This window comes from Malaclemys terrapin, chromosome 8, assembly GCF_027887155.1.
Source record: "Malaclemys terrapin pileata isolate rMalTer1 chromosome 8, rMalTer1.hap1, whole genome shotgun sequence".
Classification (NCBI taxonomy): Eukaryota; Metazoa; Chordata; order Testudines; family Emydidae; genus Malaclemys; species Malaclemys terrapin.
The window spans coordinates 1902180-1927090 of NC_071512.1; the positions used below are offsets into that span (position 1 = coordinate 1902180).

At 49.5% G+C, this 24911-nt stretch overlaps 2 protein-coding genes across 3 annotated transcripts; both read left to right on the forward strand.

The window, feature by feature from the left end:
• The first annotated feature begins 5086 nt into the window (after window positions 1–5086).
• Window positions 5087–10046, forward strand: LOC128842351 (serine protease inhibitor Kazal-type 6-like). 2 transcript variants are annotated; one of them, XM_054038287.1, is made up of 4 exons: window positions 5087–5211; window positions 7982–8007; window positions 9034–9149; window positions 9834–10046. In XM_054038287.1, the coding sequence occupies exons 1-4, from the start codon at window positions 5121–5123 to the stop codon at window positions 9877–9879; spliced, it is 279 nt and encodes a 92-aa protein (XP_053894262.1). In that variant the 5' UTR covers window positions 5087–5120; the 3' UTR covers window positions 9880–10046. The 2 variants fall into 2 exon arrangements, with proteins under 2 accessions (XP_053894262.1, XP_053894263.1); XM_054038288.1 differs by lacking the exon at window positions 5087–5211 and adding an exon at window positions 5268–5395.
• Window positions 10047–20697: 10651 nt separating this feature from the next.
• LOC128842230 (ovomucoid-like) lies at window positions 20698–24380 on the forward strand. The gene is made up of 4 exons (XM_054038062.1): window positions 20698–20785; window positions 23307–23329; window positions 23814–23929; window positions 24168–24380. Exons 1-4 carry the CDS (start codon window positions 20728–20730, stop codon window positions 24211–24213), a joined length of 243 nt encoding a protein of 80 aa, XP_053894037.1. The 5' UTR covers window positions 20698–20727; the 3' UTR covers window positions 24214–24380.
• Window positions 24381–24911: the final 531 nt, after the last annotated feature.

Consider the following 24911-nt stretch of genomic DNA (forward strand, 5'->3'; position numbering starts at 1 on the left):
AGAAAGGCTGAACACTGGGCGCTGGGAAAGTCTCTGTTAACTAAGAAGCCCCTGGGCTGAATTCATCTCAGTTTCAGTGAACTGCAGACGGGTGTGACCCAACCTCTGTGTTTGTGCTGAAGCTGACTGGAGTGTCTAAGGCTACTTCTTCACTACCCACCCAGATCGGCGGTAGAAAATCGATCTCTCGGGGCGTCGATATATCATGTATTGTCGGGACGCGATAATCGATCCCCAAATCGACGCGCGTACTCCACCAGCCCAGGTAGGAGTAAGCGCCGTCAACGGGGGAGCCACGGCGGTCAATTTGCCGCCGTCCTCACAGCGGGGTAAGTCAGCTCGGATACGTAGAATTCAGCTACGCTATTCGCGTCGCTGAATTTGCGTATCTTAAATTGACCCCCCCCCCCAGAGAAGACATAGCCTAACTTAGCAAGACAGGAGTGGAGGGGTGCCTGTTCTGGCAGGAGGGGGTTCTCAGTGGTATCCCAGCTCATCGAGTGATGGTCTCAAGGGAAGACAAATGGAAATTGATGTGCAATTTGCCTGGGAAAAGGCTGCCCACCAGCAAACCCTGGACTTAAAAGACAAAGCAATTAAGACTCAGAAGCAGGAACTGGCTGTAATGGAGTGGAAGAGGGGCACAGAGACATGTATCCTGGAGCTGGAAGTTGGGGTCCTGGTGACGGCTGCGGTGGGAACAGACCCCAAGGACTGTGTAGCTGGAAGCAAGCTCAACCTGAGTGAAGCGGGGTGGGATTTTGCTGGCCAGTGAAAGGTCTATCATAGCTGGTAGCTGTGAGCCAATAGCTGGATCAGGGTCTCTTTCCCTTTTGGGGAACACAGGAGTGTCTGCCCAAGAGGGGAGCTCAAAAATGAATTTTAGGTATACTGCCTCCACCATGGTCAGTGTCCAAGTCACTGGCAGTAAGTTCAGAAGGAGGGTGTGACGTTGCACTCTATATGATATTATGAAAATACACTAATGTAACTGGAATATGCTTCATGCAAAAGGTCTCTTGTAAGGTATCATTACAAAGCTTATAATCTACTGAGTGTGGGTGTGTGATCATCCTATTTGTATAAATGTACCACCCTTGTATCTGAAACTAGAAATATGAAATATAACTCTGAGGGCCTATTGTAATTATGCAAAGGGTGGGCCATTAATGGTGGTTTGGAATCTTGATGGCTCCCATCAACCAGGACAATTGACTGCAGATGGCTGTGTTTTACAGTAGTTGCAAGTCTTCCTGTATATGTGTGTGCTGGCAAGTGGGTAATGAAGTCTTACAGTGACATGTGCTCATGTCACCTGAACTGGAATCCATCTTTAACCTGGTGTCTTTCCATTGAGAAGGGTGGAGGGGAACCCAGAGGGACAAAGGATTCCCACCCTATGCAAAAGATATACAAGTGGGTGGAACAGAACAAAGAAAGGAGCCATCATGAGGAATCCCCTAGCTACCACCTGAGCTGGAACAAGGGCTGTACCAAGGGAAAGGATTGTGCCCAGACTAGGAAGGCGTCCAGTCTGTGATACAAGCTTATTGAAACATCTTTCAGGGTGAGATTTTATCTGTACTCAGTTGTATTACTGTATTAGGCTTAGATTTGCGTGTTTTATTTTATTTTGCTTGGTAATTCACTTGTTCTGTCTGTTACTACTTGGAACCACTTAAATCCTACTTTCTATATTTAATAAAATCACTTTTTACTTATTAATTAACCCAGAGTATGTATTAATACTGGGGGGGGGTGGCAAACAGCCGTGCATATCTCTCTATCAATGTTATAGAAGGTGAACAATTTATGAGTTTACCCTGCATAAGCTTTATACAGGGTAAAACGGATTTATTTGGGTTTAGACCCCATTGGGAGTTGGGCATCTGAGTGTTAAAGACGAGAACACTTCTGTGAGCTGTTTTCAGGTAAACCTGCAGCTTTGGGGCATGTAATTCAGACCCTGGGTCTGTGCTGGAGCAGACGGGCGTGTCTGGCTCAGCAAGACAGGGTGCTGGGGTCCCGAGCTGGCAGGGAAACCAGGAGCAGAAGTAGTCTTGGCACAGCAGTTGGCAGTTCCCAAGGGGGTTTCTGTGATTCAACCCATCACAACAACATCCTGCCTGACCTGACGCCTTCTCACCTCTCTTTCCTTTCTCCGCCTTCCACTTGCTTCCTGTGCAGCTGATGCATGCACCGTAGAGTCCAATCTGGGACTTCCAATCCCCCCTCCTGGCCTTGCTCACTCCATTCCTTGGCATAGCAACAGTCCAGCCTCCTCCCACCATGGGCTAGGCTGCTGTCTCCCTCCTTCCAGCATTAAAACAACGCAATTTTCAGTAGAAGACCTAGTAACTTGGCGTTCTCCATAGTTCCAGTTTATCAATAATTCAATGCAATATAAAATGTGGTTTCTGGAGCGCGCCTTCACCCCAGGCGATGGGAACAGGTAGAGCTGTCATGCCAGAATGGACGGAAGGAGCCATTGCCGGTGGGGGAAATGGGGAATCGGTGTCTGCTCAGAGCTCTGCTGCCAGTGTCCCACAGGCTGCTCAGGAAATCACTATACCATGCTCTGCCTCCTGCCCTTGGCAGCACCGTCACCAAGTCTACAGGGGAGAGGTGGGCTGTGGGTTACCCTGGCTCCTGGTCGGCTAACAGGGGTGTAGCTTCCTTGGGGAAGAGCGGAGACATGAGCATGGCAGGGAACTCTCTCCAACTGTGAATCATGTTGAATCTGTGAATCTGAATCGCAAACCTGAGGCAGGAGTCGCCAGGGCTTCCCTCCCCGTCTGCCACTCCGGGGGTGCCCCCGCTGGCCTCGGCTGTGTCACAGGTTCTGAGGGAGGCAGGAGTCCAGTTCACTGTTTGCTCGGGGCTCCGTGTGGCCTGCGAGAGGCTCAGGGAAGGGCAGTGCGTGAGTCAGCAGAGAAGCGCTGCACGGGCCCCGAGCTAGTCTGTGCAGGTTACACGGCTGTGCCACCACCAGGCAGGTCAGAGACCTGTGCTACCATTGGCCACGTGACTGGCTGACTCTGTAGGGACTTGCCCACAGCGCGGTAAGAACTCAGGGCCAGACTGACTTCAGTGGGGCTACACTCATTTCCCCCGCTGAGAGTCTGGCCCTCAATCTTCAAACCTTCCCTCTCAGGTCAGACGCTCCCAAACAAATTAGGGAGCTAGTAATTTCCACCCCGGATCAGAGCAGCCAGTGGCCAGTTCCAGATGCTGCTGGGAAAGGTGAAAAAAAACATCATTCAGCTGACAAGATTGGTTGGTCCTCTAGTCTAGTCCTCCACTCAGCCCATGCAGGATTGTTTCCTAGGGCACATTTCTTAATGTTCTGCTCAATCCAGGCATGCTCCATCACAGGATAAACTCTGATCCGGGCGGGTTGTAAGGAACTGAGGTGCCCAGATGCCATGGTGATGGGTGACCTAGAAGGACAGAACGCATGGTGGCTGTAGTTTTCCTCAAGTATGCGAGTGTCTTAATGCAAATATTCCCTTTGTTTACCTCCTACTGTCATCATTTAATGTCTTGTTTCATAGACATTATCACAACACACTCAACAAACAACATGTGTGATTGACACCAGGGTAATTTACCAGTCCTAGCCAGCTCCACTTTGATGACATTTTTATAGGCTTTGGCAAAGTTTCCTCTGCCACCGTCCAGCGTCTCTGCAAATGTTTAAGAGGCATCTGCACTGGCAGAGGAGTAATAATTACATTTCAAAAGACTTAACAAACCCAGGTTTTTTTAGCTGCACCGAAACCAGACGCATTTCAAACCTGTCTTGGATTTTTTCAGGGAATGTTTGTGTTATGGGGCACTCTTCACTTCAGCCTCTACCCCCAAATCCCATTGGAGGCATCATGGACTGACCTATCTTTGAGCAGCTCTTTGCTTTATTGTACGAAGACCTGGCTGGTGCTAAGGAAACAAAAAAACCTTCTGTCCTCGCACAGATAGTCATACTAACGACTTAGTGCTGATATTCTCTGTAAGTGCACAACACCATTGCCTGGTAGCTCAAAGGTGGCTTGGCTTAGTTCACACGTGACATATTTAATTGTGACTGACTCTATGGTAAATACTCTGCCCTTGTTTTAGGAGCGCTGTGATCTGAGGTTTGGATCCAGCCCACCTCTGATTTCAGTGGCAGGTTTCTACATGGTGAATTCCTTTCCCCTATCCTTGTAATTCTTGGAGGGCTTTCAGAGCCGTTAGCAATGGTGACACTGCATGAACCACTTTCCATTCTTGGTTGAACTGACCTGACAATAGCTCTTCCTTGCTAATGTGATTCTTCTAACCACTTGCATCCAAAGGCACCGTGTGACAACACAGGTACCAGGAACCAAAAGATACTAGATCTCACCCTGCTATGGCCTTACGCAAGAAGCCCCATTGTCTTCAATGGAACTGTCTGTCTGAGATGGACAAATGAAACCGATACGTAACATTTCTTGTCTCAAAGGACTTGTTATCCCCTTTGTACAGATGGGCAAACTGAATGTACGTGTTGGGTCCCAGGTTGCACAGAGAGTAACTGGAAAGCGCTGGGCAAAGAGCAGGTGCCTTCATGCTGACACCTAAGGTAGGACCGGGGCCAGGATGTACTCTCGTGTTTTAGGAGAACTGAAAAACAACATATAGCCCTAGTTTAAATAGCTGAAGGAGGAGCATCAGCATGCCTGATCTGGGACTCTGCAAACGGCCGTGAAATCATGTCACTTTCCGCTGCCTCTCTCCACCCCAGCTGAACAAATGTAGACTTGACTTCAAAAATAGAAAGGGTGCACCAAATCACTGGTTTCACACCCACTCCATTCTCCTGGTGTGAGTCATTTCCTACACGTCCCTGAAGAGCCAGCCTGCTGCGCTGCAAAACCCCACTGCAGGGACTCGGGAAGGGCCCCCGTAGCAGGACAATTACCAGCCTCCCTCTTGAGTCACTGCTTTGAAAGTTCTCCCTCGTGAGAATCCTGTGATTATTGGAGAAAGGGAGATTACCATTGGCGGAGCCATTTACAAGCCGTAACGTGTGACTTGCATACTTAACCCAGTTCTCTGGGTTTGATGTGGATAGGGCTACATTCCTAACACCTGGGATGGAGCCTCGTGAACGGCAGCTGGTTCCTAGGGCCAATGATTACTTGAGAAACCTTGAGAAAGGAGAGGGAGAAAGTTTTCATAATGCAGGTGAGGAATGTGAACGTGCCCGTGTGTATATAAAGAGCTGGAGAGGCAGGTACATGAGCACTCTCTGTGGGTTTATTGCTGAGAGCGCATCTACTGAGCAGGCTGTTGGCCTTGCATTAAACAGCCATGAAGACAGCAGGTTTCTTTGTGCTACTCGGCCTGTCTCTTTTCTTCTTCTTCTCGGGTGAGTAACTCTTCCCGCAGCTTGTACATAGCCCTGGCTAACATCTCTAGGCCTAGGGAGCCTTGATTACTGGATGTCAGGGCTGAGATAACATGGAAACTGAGCAAAGAATGCAGCACAGATTTCTGCTAATAGAGGCTGCGCATGGGCAAAGAGAGGGGACAGGCACGGAATCAGTGATTGATCATGGCTTATTCACCCAGCTCAAAGTGAAACTTAATTAGGGCAGAGATCCACCAGAGCTCCAGGGGAGGAGGACACCAGACGGCCCTGTGGTCTTATATAAGCCTGTTTGGGGCATCTGAGGGCACAGCTGATAAGTCTCGTCACGCTCCACCTGTGACATGTTACACGAAGTATCTATTGAGCTAATTTCCCAAAGATTTGCACAGAGCTATAAACTGCAGCTTATGGTCAACACAGCCTGTGGTGTTCAGTGATCAGCGGGGACTTACGCTGCTCTCCAGAGCTCTGCTTTATTCTGTGTCCCGGCCTGACAACAAGGCTGTCACAATGCCCTGCCCAGTCTCTGTCTCTGGGAAGCTCAGCCCTTAAAGCACAGGCCCCCAGTACCACACAGCCTGCCCGAAGCAGCAGTGATAAAACATGGAGAGGTATAAAAATTGCTAGTGCAGGTTGGATTAGGTGGATGGGTAATTGGGGTTTCTGCGGGGAGTGGGCTAGGATGTCTAGGGGGTGCTGGGTGGGTGGGGGAGAAGCAGGGATGGATATTTAGGGGGCAGTTGGGTGGGGAGGGGAGGCAGAGTTGCTGCCTAGCTGGTAAGCAGAGCAGGTGCACCAGTGGCTCCTGGCAGCCAGGAGTGGCCGGCTGGATGTCTGAGGCTCCAGCCAAGCTGCCTGTGGCACGCATGGGTGTCCTGAGATGCTGAGTCCTTGGCAGCCCGGAGAGGAGGGGTGTTAGGGCAGTGCCCGTGTCGTGCCAGCACAACGGTGTTCCAGTACTTCTGATTGCCTAGCCGCTGTCTCTCCTTCTGTAGTGGAGAGCTGGGTCTAGGGGAGGGGGGGTCTCCCTGGGGCCAGGAGGACCCCCCCCCAGAGTCCAGACCCGGGCTCAGCTGCCGTCTCTCCTTCCGGAGCAGAGAGCCGCCGTATCTCCTGCTCACATCGGCCACCTTCCAGCCAGGCTGTGCCCCTTCCACCACGACCTGCTCCTCCAGGTACAGAAAACCCCAAGAGGGGCGGGGTAAGGCCGACACTGCATAGTCCGTCCCAGAGAAGCACCCCGCAGCCGAGTTCTCCGGGGCAGGCAGCAGCCCAGGGCTGCCTCCCCACCAGAGCCACTCAGCTCCCCGTGAGGGAATGGGGACCCTCCAGAGGCCCCTCACGGAGCCCACCTGCTCCCCCAACACCCTAAATGCCCTCTGCCCTCTCCCTACCCAACACCCCCTTGCTCTCTCCTGTGCCCTCCCCCTGCCTAGCCCCAGCCCCGCTTGGCATCACCCCTGCCCCCCCAGGCATCCCTCTCCATCCCGCCAGCTCTGCCTTCCCCAGCGTTGCCGACGTAGTGATTCTGTCACAAGATTTCATTACAAGCGGCAGTTTTGTGACGTGTCGCGTCGCAGCAAAGCTGGAAGACGCTCAAGCAGGCCAAACAGTCACTAGAGCAAACGACAAAAGCGCTACCCTGGCAACAGCGGGGAGGCGGCCGCGAGCGGCGATGGCGGCCCTGCCTTGCGGGAGGCGAAACTGGAGCCGCCCTGAGACCGAGCCCCCACCGAGTGCACGACCTAGGCCCCCAGGAGCCTACATTAACCTACCCCCCAGCTGGGAGGTTCCTCCTTAAAGCCATTGCAATGTCCCCCAGCTGGAGATACGGACTCACCTCGAGAGCTTGACTGCAGGCTGTCGGGGGCTGAGGAAACAGAAAGGGGATCGATCTGTTGTGGCTGACGGAAACAGACAGCTGGTATGGTTCTCCCTGGCTGGCTCAGGAAGAATCTAAGCGCAGCTAGCCCTGCACCGGGTCTCCCTGGGTCCTGACCCGGGGGAAGCAGTCATGGGATGAACTGCTGGCTACAGAACTGACCAGGAGTCTACAGCTGATCACCAGCACTGGCTAATCACCACCCGGACAGGCTAATTTTCCATCCCCCACCAGGGCCCTTGTCTCCGCTCCCTGCCCTCAGAAGCCACAGACAACACCAGCCATCTTTAGTTATTCAGACCTGCTGCAACCTAAAACACTCACATAGCTTACAATATATTTTTTTAACTTCCCTTTTAACCCTTTGCCTGCTGAGCGCTGCTGCAATCGCTGTCTTGCCGCAGGGGTTAGCTAGCACCCCAAGGAGTTTGCTGAATGTACCCAGGATGCAATGCAACAGCTGAGTGGTTGTAATAAGTCACTTAATATTTTTGGTCAATTAATAAAATCCTGCACAACAATTCCGATCATTGATTGATTAACCCTCCCCTCCCCCACACGCAGCCTGTACTGCAGGAGATCATATTGAGGAAAATATTGTAACTTTCAAGATTTTTTGTAAATTGACTTAGCTTTCACTCAGCTTCTCTCAGATAGTTGGTGGCTTTGTAAAATCTTGTCTCTCTGTGTTTTTGTTCCAGATGTGGCCAGTAAAGATGGAGGCCAGGTTAGTGCAACTGTTTCTGCTTCTGACTTTGCACTTTCTCCCAATTCCGGAGACACGGCTTTGTAAGGAAAAGCTCAGGCCCTGGAAAACCCTAAAAAAAAAGGGGGAAGCGATGGGTGCTTCCAGGCTCCCCCAGCGCTCATGGCAATGTAGCCTTGTGTATGGGATGCAATTATATAGCTGGGCTGTGGGACACAGGCAGACCCACAAGATGGACTGTCCATGTGATGAGACCCATGCAGACTCAGCACACCACAGTGTCGGCAGAATGGATCCCAGAGCAGAGTCACACTGCTTCTTTCACTCTAGCCCCACGGCCCAGTCTTCTCCCAGGAGAGAGACACTGCAGGTAGGGACTGCCAAGGCTGTATATGACCCAATAGCAGAGTCAATTACTGGAAGGTGACCAAAGCCAGACCCGCTGTACGATGCGATTAGAATCCAATTGACTCACTGTCATGTTGGAGACATTCACAAACTCTAATTCGCTTGTCCATCCGGTGGGAAGGTACCGAGCGTTATGTTATACCGATGCCTGTCTTAACCTTTCCTAACAAACGGAAGCTGCCTGACTTGAGCTTGTTCACCCAGTTTCTGAGTGCCTCGGAAAGGTCGGTGCACTCAGCTAGGACAGTCTGGCTCCGAGCCGCAGGGAGCTAGCCGCACTGGAGACTGATTGGTGTTAAGAGTGTTGATATCTATTTGCTTCTGACATGACGGGGCCAGCCTGTTTGGGAAACCAGAATTTCTTCTTGATAAGTAGGTGGTTACAGCCCTGTGGAGATGCTCCTTCTGAAGCCACATCTGTTGGTCGTGGAAGGATCTCTCTCTCCAGGGAAAAAGAAGAACAGGAGTACTTGTGGCACCTTAGAGACTAACAAATTTATTAGGGAGCAGGCAGCGCCCTTGCTGCTGTTTTAACTCCTCTCAGTAGAAAGACTAAAGTGAGTCAATTGATTATCAGAGTCGTGGAGGAAAACGAAGGGGGGGAAGGAGTTTTAATGGGTTTTATTATTACTTTTGCAGTTTGACTGCAAGGAGTTCATGGACGACGGCATGTACTGCACAAGGGAGTCCAACCCCCACTGTGGCACGGATGGCATGACATACGGCAACAAATGTTCCTTCTGCAAGGCCGTCAAGTAAGTGGGAGCAACGGTCACTAAAATGAGTAGAGCTGCTCTGACTTCCTGATTTTCTTCCCAGGAGGGAGGCCCTCTCTCCATTTTGCTTCTATGGACCAGTCTATAATTCTGGCCCAGTGAGAAGGTTTCTCAGTGAAGCGCCTCACCCAGACCAGCTCCAGAGGAATCAAAATTCACTGGAAGCTGTTTCTGCTCCCTGAATGAAATCCAGGCATGCAGGGAGTTGGCACACAGCCTGTGCCCGCAGTTCAGTCCTTCCTGAGCCTTCTTTTGTGAACTGCCTTGGTGCCCGGCCTCTTCTGCCACACCCCCGCAAGGGGTGAACTGCACCTCTGAGAACATCAGGAGAGGGGTCTACAGGGTTTCCAGGGCTGTGGGAGCCACGTGCCCCACGGCAAAAATGTTAATTCAAAGTTTGAATGGGCTCAGACTGACTGTCTTTGTGGAACAAGGTCTAAAACCCTAAAGGAAAAGCCAGAGCCCCCTCCTGTCCAGACCGCTCTGCCTCCGGCAAGAAGTTAAAAAAGGGGCTTGAACCTTCCTCTGACACATCAGGAATTGGCCAGTGTCTGAGACAGACTGGGCTGTTCCCAGGCGCCAGGTCCTAGCTTGTGTCTGTGGCACGGAGTTGAACGTCTCTTATCCCCAGTAGTGCCTGAGTCTGTTTTGCTCCTTTTATAGGAGAAGTCAGGGAAGTGTTCGATTGGAGCATCTTGGAAAATGCTGAAGCCTCCTCACTGCTGAGTGTTAAAAGCTGCCCTTCTGCTTTCGCTCTCCACCAACCGCTGCAGATCCCTGCTCCCAGCCACGGTCTCCACACACCCTTCTCCCCAGGAACTGCTGGGGACGACAGTGTCTCCAATTTGCTTGTCCAATAAAGTGAACTCAGCAGAATTTTTTGACTGTTTCCTTTTTCCGTCACAAACAAACAGAGAAGGGCTGAAGTGAGACAGTGCCTGAGAATAGTGTGTAATACTAGCAATGTGCACCAGGGGGCCCAATTTATGGGAGATTTCTGTACTACAGCATCACATTTCCTTTTCTAGAGAGGAAAATGACAAGTACATCAAAAAGAGAGCAGGAACCACACCCAGGGCTGTGGCACCAGTTGATTAAGTCCTACATCAGTGTCTCTGAGAGAACAGCTCTCCTAGGAGCTGGCTGGACAGGTGTTAATAATTCTCACCTTTGCCACATATTCCCTGTGTGATCTTGAACTTTGTGGCTCGGTTCCCCATCTGTACCATGGGTGTCTTGTCTTACCACTAAAGATACAATGGTAATGAGAGAGAGACACACACACCCTGGCTCAATTCCCTCCACTGCTTGATGAGCAAAGGGGATTTGAACCAGGGTTCCCGACATCTGAAGCCAGAGCAGCTCCTAACTACAGAGTCAGTCTCTCTCTCTGGCCCATCTCCTAGAACTGGAAGGGACCTTGAAAGGTCATTGAGTCCAGCCCCCTGCCTTCACTAGCAGGGCCAAGTACTGATTTTGCCCCAGATCCCTAAGTGGCCCCCTCAAGGATTGAACTCACAAGCCTGGGTTTAGCAGGCCAATGCTCAAACCACTGAGCTATCCCTCCCCCAATTCATAGTTAACACAAAGTGGAGCAACTTTAACAGGAGAGACTGAGGCAGCCTCACATCAGACCAGCCCATAGTCCAGAGACTAAGGGCCCCGTCTCAAAGATGGGAACCCCCTGTTCAAAACCCTCTACTCATCTGGCAGACGGGGCAATTCAGCATGGTTCCCCCACATCCCAGGCGAGACCCTCACACCTGGGCTAGTGCTTACGAGGGAGGTCCCCTTCGCCCCAGCTGTTTTGTGTGGAGTTAGGCATGCTGAACCATGCCCCACAGGCGAGACAGGCCTCCCCCGGGCTCGGGGCTCACACCGGGGGCTGGGCAGGAGATAGGGGGACAGGCACCGGTCTGAGGCTGCAGGATGTGCCCAGGAGCAGAAACGTAGGTGCCGAGTGAGTTTAGGCACCTGCGAGAGTAGGCGGCAGCTGAGTGGTGGGTTATGGATCACCGTGGGGCCTAAATCTGGGCAGATCCTCATGGTAATTTCGGTGGGAGTTAGGGGCCTGTATGCCTTTGAGGATCTGGGACCAAAAGCCTTGTAGGGAGAGAGGGCAAAGCTCCCCTCCCCCAGGCAGTGCAGACAGGTGCTCGGGGCTGTTACACTCAGCTGGGTAGAATTAAGCACTTGAGGAGCAGGTGGGGGGAAGGTGACCCAGAAAGAGGTTCTAAGCTTATTAAAGGAGCTGCTAAGTCCCCTTCCCCTTCCCCTCCCAGGAGAAACAACTCAGCTAGGGCATAACCCAGGAAGGGGGGCTGTGAACCCCCGAATCTAACAGGGGAGCGAGTTAATCAGAATAAGCTAGCCCCTGAAAGAGGGGAACTATTGTTCTTACAGACTCGGGGTGTAAGTGGATTATTTTTGGAACTGAGAGCAACTGAGGCAGGGTGCCTGCAGGACTGTCCCATGCCATGAGGGGCTGCTCTATGACAGCTCCCATTTACAGCCACAAGAAGGGGTCGGCACAGCTTTGGGTTGTATATTCAACTCCTTAGGCCAGGGACAGGGAGTGGACAGCCTCTGTATGTTGGGCAAGATTAGGAAGCTCTTTACTACAAAGAGGTAAAGAAGCTGGTGGGAGGGAGGGATGTGTGTGCTGCTGTTTCTTTAAATCTGTAGTGGGAAGGCAGGCAGGCAGGAGGGGGCTAGGGCTGGTTCTGGGCAGAAGCTCGCCAGGGAAGCCGAAGGAGAGAGTGGCTGTCAGGGTAATCCCTCTACTCACAGTGCCTTGTTCAGTGATAGAAGAAAGCGACTCTGGCAGCAATCTGTTTCCACTGTCACACCACTGTTTGAGCCCCTAATTCAGACAAGCGTCCAAACCTTTGGGCCATTTAGCTGAACGCAATCTGACCTCTGACTTGCTGTTCATAACTTGCTGGCTGCTTGTCCATAACACTCACTCTGACAATATTCCTTCTGTTCAGGCATCGCGGTTACAATTCAGAACAAGGATTTTTTTGGGGGGAGGGAGGCAATACACTTAGCACATTGAATGGCAGCTTGTTTTATGGCAAGTCCCATCTGCTCTGAGATTTGTATAGACTTTGCCATTTCACGCAGTCTTAGGAAGCATCCAGCTAGCGACTGCAGTGATCCTGATATGTCAAGCAAAGCCAGCAATCCCAAATGTAAGCAGATTGACGGTATTTTGTCCCAGACACTATGTTTAAACTTGCCAGATTTTTCCAACACACTATACTGGGCTCTTCCCACATTTGCCAACTCTTCTCAAAATATGCCTCACCTTTTATATGCCTCCAGATAGCTAGACAGCCAGCCAAGGCATACTTATGGGGATCCTAAGTTCACATGCTGTATGCTCTATCATACCACTGATGTTAACATGTCTCCTAATGAGATCCCTTCCCAGAAATATCCCTGCATTCCCCCCCCCCCCCCCCGAGCATACCTTTCAGGCTGGAATATCCGGCTGCACCACGCAGAGAACATTGTTCTAGGACACTTTGGAATTTGATAATTATTCTGTATTTGGCTCTTGTGAATGCAATTTTTAAAAGCCAAAATGAATCTCAGTGTGGCAACAAATGTGAACGAACATGATGCATGCCACGTTTATTAGAGTAGAAGGAAGAAATTATGGGATGGATTTTCCCTAGAGGTAGTGTTAGTAAGGTAAAGCAGGAAAACACACTTTAGCCCAGGATTTTTGTTGACATTCATCATTAGGGTCTCCAAAATGGTTGCCCACTATAACTAGGGCTTACTTAAAACAGGATCATTCAGACAGCTTTCCCTTATGTGCTGCTGATGTGTTCAAACTTTTACTTTTCTGTAAGCAAGTTTGAGAACATAAAAAAAAAAAATGAATAAAAGCGAATAAGCACTAACTACCCAGTCCTAGCTCAGTGTTCGGCAACTTGAATGAACATTCTCCCTGTTTGGATGGACTCCCTGCCCCTGAAGCTTTTTGGCTGCTTTGCGGAGTGATTGCAATGCAGTTTGCACAGCTGGGGAAGCCTGCCTCTGGCCAGATCCATGGCAGGCATCCAGTGGGAGTTAATAGACAATCTTACAGGGTCTGTGATTGCACCAGAGTCCCACAGGTGACAGGAGGTGATTGTAAGAATGGGTTACCCTAAGTGGTTGATCCTATCACTTAACACCATCCCCCGTTTAATTATGCAGGGTTTATACTCATTATGGGCCAAACTGATTCCTGGTGTGAGTGCAGCATTGAAGACACCTGCTTACCCCAGGGCTCAATTAACATCAAGAGGGTGGGATGAACGGTGAAAATCTCCAGCACTAAAAGAAGCTGAGGGAGGTGGGGTCTGGTGGTTCTCTGGTTACATGAAGCTCTGTTCTACACACACACATCCACGCTCCACCCTGCTTGCAGGAATATGGCAGTTTCCCTATTGCATGTTAAGTCTGACACATCACACAAAGAGGGGAACATGTCCTGTTGTGATATCAATCAGCTGGCTGGTACCAGTCCATCTTTTCTAACTGGTCACCAGCAGCTGTGTTTTCCAATCCCCAACTGCAGAGATCACAGAAGGTGAATTTTGTTGAGTGCCTCTCTGAGTTTCCTCACTGTAATCCGCCACCAGACAACCTACCAGAAAAGATATTGCTCACTTCCCATCACTCTGCCGGTATTAGATTCAGGCATGGGTTGAATTATACCTGGTGTAAATCCAGCATATACATGGGATGAATTTGCCCCCATGACACATGATATTGTTTAGCATTTTTCTATGTCCCAAGCACTAGCTAACACACTCTCAAAGCATCCATGTTACACAAATGGGGAAACTGAGACAGAAAGAAGTGACTCATCCAAGGGCACACAGTGCATGACTGGAAGAGTCAGATTTGAACTCAGGAGGTCTGTGTTCTTCCTTCTAGACCACACAGCCTTTCAAGACTCTGTATCACTTTATACGGCTGGTGGTTTCAAAAGGCCACTACACATAGACATGCGTGTTCTTTTCTTACGGAGTGAGCAAGTTTTTAGTCTTTTAGTCAATTGGTCAACAACGTGGCATCGCTGGTAAATAGTATCAATGGTCAATGAGGGTCTGGCTGGAGAATCTTGCCTGCATGCTCGGGGTTCTACTGATCGCCATATTTGGGGTCGGGAAGGAATTTTCCTCCACGGTAGATTGGCAGAGGCCCTGGAGGTTTTTCGCCTTCCTCCGCAGCATGGGGCGGGGGTCGCTATCTGGGGGATACTCTGCGACTTGAAGTCTTTAAATCACAGGATTTGGGGACTTCAACAGCTGAGTTAAGGGAAAGGGGTGGGTCAGCTTTTGTGGCCTGCATCATGCGGGAGGTCAGACTAGATGATCATAATGGTCCCTTCTGACCTTAAAGTCTATGAGTCTGAGTCTTTGAAGAACTACAGTTATGTTGTCACTTTTTTTTGAAGTGACCCTTTGTGAGAAGCTCTGGCAGACAGCACAGAGTTTGCTCTCTGCTTTATTTGTTCTATATTTAGAGGCAATTCTTAGGACCGAGAATCTTCCTAGGAACCAGGTATATGAGTGTGAGCTGGGATTTTGGGTATAGAGGATTGCCTGCATGCTGTTTGTGACCACCTCTGTTCCAGGCCTGGTGTAAAAAAAGCAAGTTACACTTGGAGTAAACCAGACTCTGAGGAACTGACCTGTGTGGCCTAGGAATTCTGCAGGTCATTCAGAAGGGAGGTGACGTTGATGTCAGAAGAGGCAGCAATCTCAAACATTTACACTTCGTTGAGGGCAGAGCCGCTGGCTACAATCATTCACTTTGGACCAGCAGGTTTGGCCGTTCACACAAGCTGAGCATGAACCTCCATTGGTTTCAGTTAGAACGTGTCTAACTGGTGTGTTTCAGCAATTTCAAAATCTGGTTTTCAACATTTTTTTTAAATTAGGAAATTCATCTACACTGACCCTTTCCCCTGAAAAACTTTGTTTTTGACAAATTGGCATTTTCCAATTAAAAAAACATTTAATTAAAAAATTCCCAACAAGCCTTAATCTCATCCCCATGAGCCTCTGGAGTTTGCCTGACCCAACTCCTAATGGCAATATTCCATTTGCTCCTGCCACATCGTTATACCTGATTCCAAAGGCACCTTCCCACAGGCAATGGGGCTATATTCTGGGATAAATCCCCTCGTCGGCTTTGAGTACGTTTTTATAAATATTGGACATGCTTCCCTGTCGTCATACAATGTCCCAGCAAAGATTTGAGGGGCAGCTCATCTCTGAACAGGAATCATTATATTTCAAAGGAGACAGGCAACACCCAATTTTCATCTGGCTTCCCGGGCTCAGTTAAATGCTCTGTGGTGAGTCACTGCTCCTTGTTCTCTGTTTACAAAACTTTCTCTCTCTCTTTCCCTTTCGAACACCCACACCCATTCCGCCCTTCTGATGATATTGATTTAGAGCAGTGGTTTTCAACCTTTTTTGATTTGCCGACCCCTAAAAATTTTCGAATTGGGGTGAGGACCCCTTGCTAATCTTAGACATAGTCTGTGAACCTGGTTCACAGACCACAGATTGAAAAGCACTGATCCAGATTCTTCTCAGACTCATTCACCTTTCAAGAGATGCTTGATTTCTCCTGTCTCAGAATGTACTGTTGCCCTCTTGGCCCAAGTGGTTAACCAATATTCCGGGCCTCGTTAGGTTGTTTCTGTTTAGGTGGAGAAATTGATTATATTAGTCAGCTATTTCTTTGGTGCGATCCTGTTTATTTATAATCTACAGAGTCCTGTTTCGCTCAGTAGAAGCAAACAGCAACAGGCAGTTTCCTTGCTCAGTTTCCAAGCCTGCCCCTCCATCCAGCCATGTACCCTAAGGTGCTCTGTCCTCTGCTCCCACTCAGGACAATTCTCAATACTGCTTCCCTCACTGGCTTCTGGTTTTCTGTCTCACACATGCACAGAGCTACAACCAATCCATCCCCTTATCCCTGCATTTGCAACCAGTCTTAGGGAAACCCCTTGACCCACATGGCTTAGCGCTGATCAGATCTTGCCATGTGGCCCAGTGCCTTGGGCAGTGGCCTCCTATTATTTCATGGCCTCAAGGGGCTTAATTGCTCCTTCCATGGAACCTGAAAGAAGGGTGGTTAGCACACCCACTGGTTTTAACCAGCTCTGTGATTGATGGCTGCTATTAACATCTTCCAGCATAACAACACCCCATCTCAGCTCTGCGCATCACTCCAATGGAGTGTAATATGCTGACACACTGAATGAGTGATTTGAAAGAAAGAAATGACAAATGATACCAGGTTAGCTGTTTACATATATTTCCATGTGTTTTTCTGTCTGGCCATTTCAGTGTTACCCCCATCCAAACCTCTTGGGAGCTTTTCTCCCCCGCCCCCCCGATTTCCATTCAGCTAAGTAGCATGGGCTCCTGAAGTGTGTCCGTTGTTTCTGTGAAGTCTGCTAGTTGGGACAGGCTTTGCTCATTCTGTTCTAATGAGGAATTCATCACAGTCACAACTCTTCCAGCCTCTGCAGAAGCTACGGAAGGGGTTGTTTCCAGTGCCATCTCCCCTGGTTCTGCGGGAAGGGTTGAAGGAATCAGTCGGAGGATGAGGATGAGGATGAGAATGAGATGGGGACAGTGAGTGAGCCTGCTAGAGAAAGGTGAAGGAACTTCCCGCTGCATTGCACTTCAGCCTGAGTTCTGGGAATCAGCAAAGATACATGGCAGGACACTCAGCCATTGTCTCTGCTAGAGATAGCGGGACGTGGCTTCCCCCCTTCTGAAGGTGGGGAAAAGAGGAGAAGGAGACCAGGAGCCTTAACCCCTCCTTTCTCCGCCTCAGTGCGTTCCTGCTCCTTTGCCTGGCATATAGGCAGAGTAGAAATGAAGCCACTGCTAGAAGGAGCATGAGTCAGTGGAGACTCCAGGACGCTATCATCAGAGGCAGAGATGTGGGTGTGGTAGCCAGAGGGATGGCAACATGAGAAGCAGCAAAGCACCACACCCCTGGAGTTTGGCTTGATTACCCGCTGTCACACATCTCTCCTCGCCTTTGATGGGAAACGCTGGCAGGGTATTTAATTGAATCCGGTGCCTTTTAAAAGATGGGGTTTGCTTGTCATCTTTGAAATAGAATTATCACTGCTAGTGGAGCCAAGAATGCTTTTAAACCTTTGCTGAGATGCTCTCCCATGGTAGGGGAACTTTTCCCAAAGTTTATAAAAACTTCACCAGAGCAGAACAGGCCAGGAGAGGAGACGTCATGACAAAAACGTGCACTGCAGGAAAACATGCCCATTTTGCTACTGAGCTTGACCCAAGCGTTCTAACCACGAGGAGTGAGCGTGTGCAGGGAATGCACACAGGTACGTTGGGAATTGAGGTCTCCGTCAGGCCTTGTCCTCCCCCTGCATTTTGCTCTCCGTTTCCACAGGCATTTCCCACTTACCCAAGCACACGGCACCAGTGCAGGGGTAGTTCCATGAGCTGAGATATGGGAGCTGTGGGAGATGGGGGTGAAATCCCCAGGAAGCCCCTCTCATCCAGACCCCAGACAATTTGTCCACACCATGGAACCCAGACTTTATCGGAACGCCGGCTGTCTGACGCAGGGTAAGAGCAGGTAGGGTTTTAGAAAGAAGAACCTTATTCAATAGAACTTGAGTCTTTCTGTGTCCTTGTTAGCCAGCAGAGAAAGTGGTTAATGCTGATTCCTTCCATGCAGCATGTGAATGCCTTTTAGAGCCGCTAAGAAGAGGAACACAACAGTGTTTTGTCATACGCCTCGCCTGTAACGTTCTCTTGAGTTCATCTGAACCCAAGGCAGAGCGAGGGGCATGGGGGATGGGTTTTGCTAGCCGGGGAATGTTTGTGTTGTGTTCCAGAAGATCTTTGAGCAGGGCAGGGCTGTGAAGAAGGGATGGTTGGGCGCGCTGCATTCTCTGGGGCCCATGGTGTTGGTGCTAGCAATGAGGCCTGTGTCGCTGGGTAGAGGAATAGGGGTGTGTGTGTGTGGTGCTGCTTGCCCTCACCTTCCATATCCTTATTTTAAAAGTGTGTGTGAGGCACGTTGATGTCTCAACCAGCCTTAATGGGCACACAGCTCTGCTTTTATGGATTCACTGAAACACCACAAATCTCTTCCGTGTTCTCTCCTAATTTCCAAATGTCCTCAGCAAAGGCGATTGAAGCTGAAGGTCTCTGGCTCAGTAAATGCATCCGACTCTGCCCTGTTGACGCTGAGAGTGAAAACCAGGGCAGGACATATTTGGATAGGCTTCCTGTGTCTGTCAAAATGTACCCCAAGGGAGTCAAGGCAGGGCATATTTTAATGGGTTTGCCATACACATCAAAACAGAGGCTGAAATCCAGAGGGCCTGCACGTTTTGAGGAGCTGCCCAATACCATCAAGCATGTAACGCTCCATTTCATGGCCAGAAGCTGAGATGGCACACAGCTCCATCTTGATGCCATGCACATTTTGACATTACGGTGGCTACAATGGCTTTATGCCAAGTACCAATTTGGCCTCTGTGAAGGCATGAAACTTGAGTAGGAGAAGCATCTACTACGCTTGTACTTAACCACCAGCTGCCCTCCCTTGCTCCTCTTAGCTGGAAATAAACAAGAAGAGCAGCTCACAAGAACGTCCTTCAACTTGCTGTACCGATGGAGACACCATTTGTAGAGGAGCTCTCCCAACTATTCCCATGTCACCAAGAGACCATCATCTGCAGTCTCCGATGCAAAACTGCAGGTTAGATGGGGTGTCTAAGAGCCACCAGTTACTCACCATGATGAACTCTTCCTCTTTCGCCTTCTCTTCTGGACACCATCTTGATTTTTTCCTGGAAGAATTGTCTCTCTGTCTGTCCATCTGTCTATCAAACCTAGGCATTTGCATCCTGCCCATCACCATGGTATTGGAGTCCATTGGGTCTTGAGCTTCTAATGCGAGACAAGCAGGAATTCCCTCCCCATTCTCCAAGAATGCCCCAAGAGGTACTGGTAGTTGTGCCATGTGCACAGACACACTACCGGTACCTCAGCATCTCCTAGGAAGCCCTACTTCAATTCCTGGAAGGGAGTGAAGTTAAGATCTCTCTACAGTTCCCATACCACCTCTAGGATGGTGTGAACACAAACTTTGACACCCAAAATATCGCTCCTCCCAACTCTGAAGAAAGGAAGTTGTGCAGTCAAACTATAACATATGGAGAAGAGGAATTACATGCAAAAGACACTTTCCTCTCCAAAGAATTGCTATCCACTGGGTTGCTGGAGACTGAGGACTCAAGGGGCATCAACACGGAAAGATAGAACATTAGACTGGAAACTGCAGAAAAAAAATCTCTGGTTATGTCCTTCCACTTGCACTGGGGGACTTAGATAGCCCCAGCTGGTAAGTCACAACCTTTAATGTAGCATTCATGCTACCATGGTGAAGGTGAGCAGGATCAGTCCAGGGAGATAGTCATTCATATTAGTATGATTGGTTTGGTCCTAAATAGCTCTCAGCTCCTCACGAGGGTGCCCAGCGCCATGCAGGGCTGGGCCCTACGTCTACACCTCTCCCACAAAGTGGCCCAGCAGACTGGAACACGGGGCTGAGTCGCTGGTGCAGACCCAAAGGCAAGAGCAGCTCCCGAAAGCCGGCTGGCTCGAGAGAAGATGCTGATGGGATTTTCTCACGTCTGGCTGAGCAGGGAGCTGGGCACAGAGTCAGAGCCTTCCCTGAGTTCTGGCAGTTTAATGGCGCGGCACCATCGCAAACCTGCCTTAACGATGGATTCGCTGGGCACAGCAGCATCTCCCCTGTGCACCGGGATCTCCAGGTGCCCAATCAACTCCTGGGTCACCCCATCACTGCAGCTGCCGCAGGGCGCACAGCCGGGGAAAGGGACAGAACCAAGATCCTGGAATCTCACGACATTGGAAACGGCTTCTTGGGGTCACAGGCCGGTGGAATGAGTTAGACCTGCCCTCTAGCGCCTCTAAACTAAGCCAGGCACCGGCTCCGGGCAGAATACTTGCAAGATCAGGACAGCATGGCAGTCGCTTACGGTCAGCTTTGCCCCCACTGCTGCGACCTACTGCAGAGTCTGGCTGAAAGAGGCTGGTAACATGGTAAATGTCAGGTGCTCGGTTGGGTCAGTGCCTTTAACGCGCAGCATGAGAAATATGTTCTGCACTCGCAGTCATGACAAACAGGCATAGCCAGGTTTGGGTGCCCATGTCCCCATGGTGAGCACTCAACCCACATAACTATGCCATTATTCACTAAATCAAGGGTGTGACTTGTAACCTCCTCAACTTATCCTGGAAACTTCTTGTGGAGGAAACATTGTTTACAGTTTCACATTCCCCTCGAGAGCTTTGTTTCCGGTTGCCGGAGTTGTGAGTGATTATTTAGGATGATGTCACAATGAAGGTGGGTTCTCCGACACCCTATATATAGTGGGGCTCTGTCTGTGGGGTTTACTGAGGGAGCGGAGCACCAAGAGTCCAGTGCAGACCAGACAGCCACGTCCGCCATGAAGATAACAGGGGCCGTTCTGCTCTTCGCTCTGGCACTTTGCTGCTTCTACTCAGGTGAGTCACTTTTGCTGTAGCCTGTGCTGAGCCCGGCTCTGATACCTCTGCCCCCTGAAAGGTCGGGGCCAGCCTCACTCTGATCTATACAGGGATTCACACATCCCCACAGTGGCTGATTCCAGGAGCAGCTGGTTTATATCTGAGATGCCACTGCACAGCCTGGACATTGAGCTGATTGTAGGAGCTCTAACCTCCCTGCACGGATCCCAGAGCTCGGAAGGGCTGTTCCCGGGGTTCTCTCTGGGCTGGGATATCACTGACTCTGCCAGAAACCGAGGCAGCTGAAAAGATTCACAGCCCCTAGAAACCAAACATCCATGGAATCCCCTTTCTTTCTGAATTTCTTCTCATCTCTGGTTCTGGCTGAGAGAGAAGCTGAGAAAACCTGCCCGCAGGAAAAGCTTCTTCTTAGCTTCTATTACTTAGGAGTTGCTTTATGCCCTAAATTAATTCAATTCAAGGATACTTAATTAGCATGACAACATGTACAGCATTGCCAAAGTAGAAAAGAGGAGGGTTTAGATCCTTTCCAAATATGTTTTTTTTAATCCCTACTTTGTAATGCTGGATGATCCAGAGCTCCTTGATACAGATAATCTTCACTTGGGGGGGTTGATATCTTAGTGAACTGGATACAGTTTTGTTAAAAGACAGAGCCAGATGTTCAGAATGAAACATCTCATTACACTGGAGAAATTGCTGATGCAATTCTTTGCTATGACTTAATTTTGAGGACACATGCAAATAGAGGAGAGAGATAGGAGATAGCTGCCTAGGTTTTTATGGCTTTTGGTGAGGTCATGGATCCTGCAAAACAGCTGCTGAGACACAACCTTTAGTTTTTTTGATATTTTTCAGACAGTGTCAATGAATGAACCAGACAGCCTTTGTGGGGTACATGGCGGAGTGTGCAGTGTTATGTTCACAGCATCCAAACAGATGTTCGATAAAAATGTAAATTTCTCTTTCTGGAAGCTTGCGATATAATATGACTTTATATCTTAGAATCCAGAACCCAAATGTACAAGAACGCAAAAACAGAGAGTGACAAAGCAGGCTGCTCCCAAAGGCAATGAGGCACAGTGCAACCCATGTTGCGGGCTAGGCTGACTCTTTGCAGTGTGACTGCTGATGACCCAGATCACATGTTTCCTTATAGAGCCACTAATGAGCAGGGCCAGGAAACCCTTCAAACTTAAAGAGAGATCAGGGAACAACAAAGACACCTGAAGTGGAGTCCAATGTCAGAGGCCAGCGCCAGAGGAGCACAGGACAAATGAATGGCAGAATAGTGGCTGTGGTATTAAATACCGCTGAAATGCACTACTCCATAACAGGCTTTTTAAAGGAAAGCCATTAACCATTTTTGTTGTGAATAGTTTGGGTTTATCCTGCTTCCACTGAGGTCAATGGACGTTTTTTGGCCTCTGTTGGCTCGATGTTGCTTTGAAAGAACATCAGGGCATTACTAGAGCTGGCAGCTAACAGGGCTAGTCCTTAGACTGAAGTGACAGGGGCCTGCATTTCAAAAGCTAAAGATGAGACCAACAGGTGGATGTTGTTTTAATATAGGTTGCTTAAAACAACTGGGAAATTACAGACCAGTCAGCTTAACATCAGTATCCGGAAAGATAATGAAGGAAATAATTAAGCAATCAATTTGCCAACACCTAGAAGATGATAAGGTGATAAGTAGCAGACAGCATGGATTTGTCAAGAACAAATCTTGTCAAACCAACCTGATAGCTTTCATTGACAGGGTAACAAGCCTTGTGGATGGGGGGAAGCGGTAGACATGGTATATCTTGACGTTAGTGAGGCTTTTGATACTGTCTCGCATGACCTTCTCATTAACAAACTAGGGAAATACAACCTAGATGGAGCTACTATAATGTGGGTTCATAACTGGTTGGAAAATCATTCTAAGAGAGTAGTTATCAGTGGTTCACAATAAAGCCAGAAGCGCATATCGAGTGGGGTCCCACAGGGATTGGTCCTGGGTCTGGTTCTGCTCAATATCTTCATCAATGATTTCAATAATGGCACAGAGAGCACACTTATAAAGTTTGCGGACGATTCCAAGCTGGGAGGGGTTGCAAGTGCTTTGGAGGATAGGATGAAAATTCAAAATGATCTGGACAAACTGGAGAAATGGTCTGAAGTAAATAGGATGAAATTCAATAAGGACAAAAGCAAAGTTCTCCACTTCGGAAGGAACAATCAGTTGCACACATACACAATGGGCAATGACTGCCGAGGAAGGAATACTGCGGAAAGGGATCTGGGTGTCAGAGTGGATCACAAGCTAAATATGAGTCAGCAGTGTAACGCTGTTGCAAAAAAAAGAGAACATCATTCTGGGGTGTGTTAGCAGGACTATTGTAAGCATGACACTTCTTGCTAATACTTCTTGTGCTGGTTAGGAAGCTGCATGCATTGTCCTACACAGGGATGAATGTTCTTAACTGACTCCAGCATTTCCCTTCATTGTATCGTTTCTGTCTGTGTTTTGTTCCAGATGCTGCTGGCCAGGCTGGTAAGGTAAGCCAAACTCTCCCTGTTCATTAATAGTCACTTTCCCCAGTCTCTGCTTTGTAGCATCACAGAGACCATGATCTCTGGGTTAGAAACATGCTAGAACTGATGAGTCAAAGCAGGAGCAGACTCTACCTCGTGCCCTAGCCAGGGGAGAGTGAATCTCTGGGGCTGAGAACCCATGGGTACGTCTACACTGGAACAAAAGAGTTTCCTGTGGAGATGCCCCTTCGCTCACACACCATGTGCTGTGGGTTCAGAAACGTCTCTTACACCAGGGAGACGGGCTCGGCTCCTCCTGGCAGCGAGAGGGGAATTGGGGAGTCGGTTCATCAGAACGTCAGTGGAGACAAGGGACAGGAGTAGGTACTGCGAGCTCCCAGGGTCCTCTGTGTTCAGAGAATGCCCAGCCTGGCGGGGGGGAGGTGGCGTCGGGGCACTACTGAAATGCAGACAATAACACTAACTGCAATACTAATGTTCTTTGAAGGGTTTCTGCAGTGAGTACAAGAAGCCTCCATCTGTCTGCACTGAGGAGTACAACCCTGTTTGTGGCACTGATGGGAAAACATACAGCAACAAATGCTACTTCTGCAAAGCAGTCTAGTAAGTAACAGAATAAATGGCCCATTAATAAAAAACAAAATACAACTGTGATGTAATTCGAGCCCTGGCCTTCACCCATCTGTCTTTATCTTCTAGAGGCCGGGTCAACTTCCTCAGTTTAATTTTTCATGTCAGCAAAAGGGCTTTGCTTATTTGACATACTGGGGCCTTGACAGAAGCTTTGCCCGCGTTGTCCATAAGGTTGCAGCTCTGAGTTCTGTGTCTCTCTTTCCCCCAGTGAAAAGCTTGGAAGTCTTTGCTTTGCGCGACATGGAAAATGCTGAATCCTCGGGGGTGCCGAGCGCTGACATGGAGCCGATCGCCATTTGCTTCTAGTTCCCACCAGCAGATCCCCGCATGGAGCCACGTTCTCGTCTCATCCTCCATTTCCAGGGCTCCTGACAGCATCACTGACTATCCCCTGCATGTCTAATAAAGCAAACTCAGCAGATTTCGTTACCTCTGTGGTTTTTTTTCCCCTTTCCAAGGAGGGACTCTGCTCTCCTGTGTCTCACACGGGCTCCCCCCAGCTTACAGACCGGAGTTAATGAGAACACAAAGTGCAATAACCAGTCACAGGCATTAAGGGAGCCACAGACTGGCAAGTATTATATCACCTCCTGCCATGGCTTTTCCTACAAGAGAAATTGATACACAAACCCCAGACACGTTCCCTGTATCTGACTCCCTTCCAGACCTGAGTGTTCTCAATACCATGAGCAAAGCCCCAGTAAAAGGTCTTTGCCTGGGAGAACAGCAAGGGATGGGAGGATATAGGATCAATAACCCAAACGCAGGTCACAGGGTTACTTGTCAGGGGTGTAAAGGGCTTGTCCTTCTCCTTGCCCCGGTGTGGGTGTGGCCATGTCGATCCATGCTGTGGGGTGCCCCCTTCCCCAATAACCGCCCCACTTTCCTCCCAACCCTGCCCCCCTAGAGACCCACGAGATGCACAGTCCGTCCGTCTCCTCCATGGTGCACA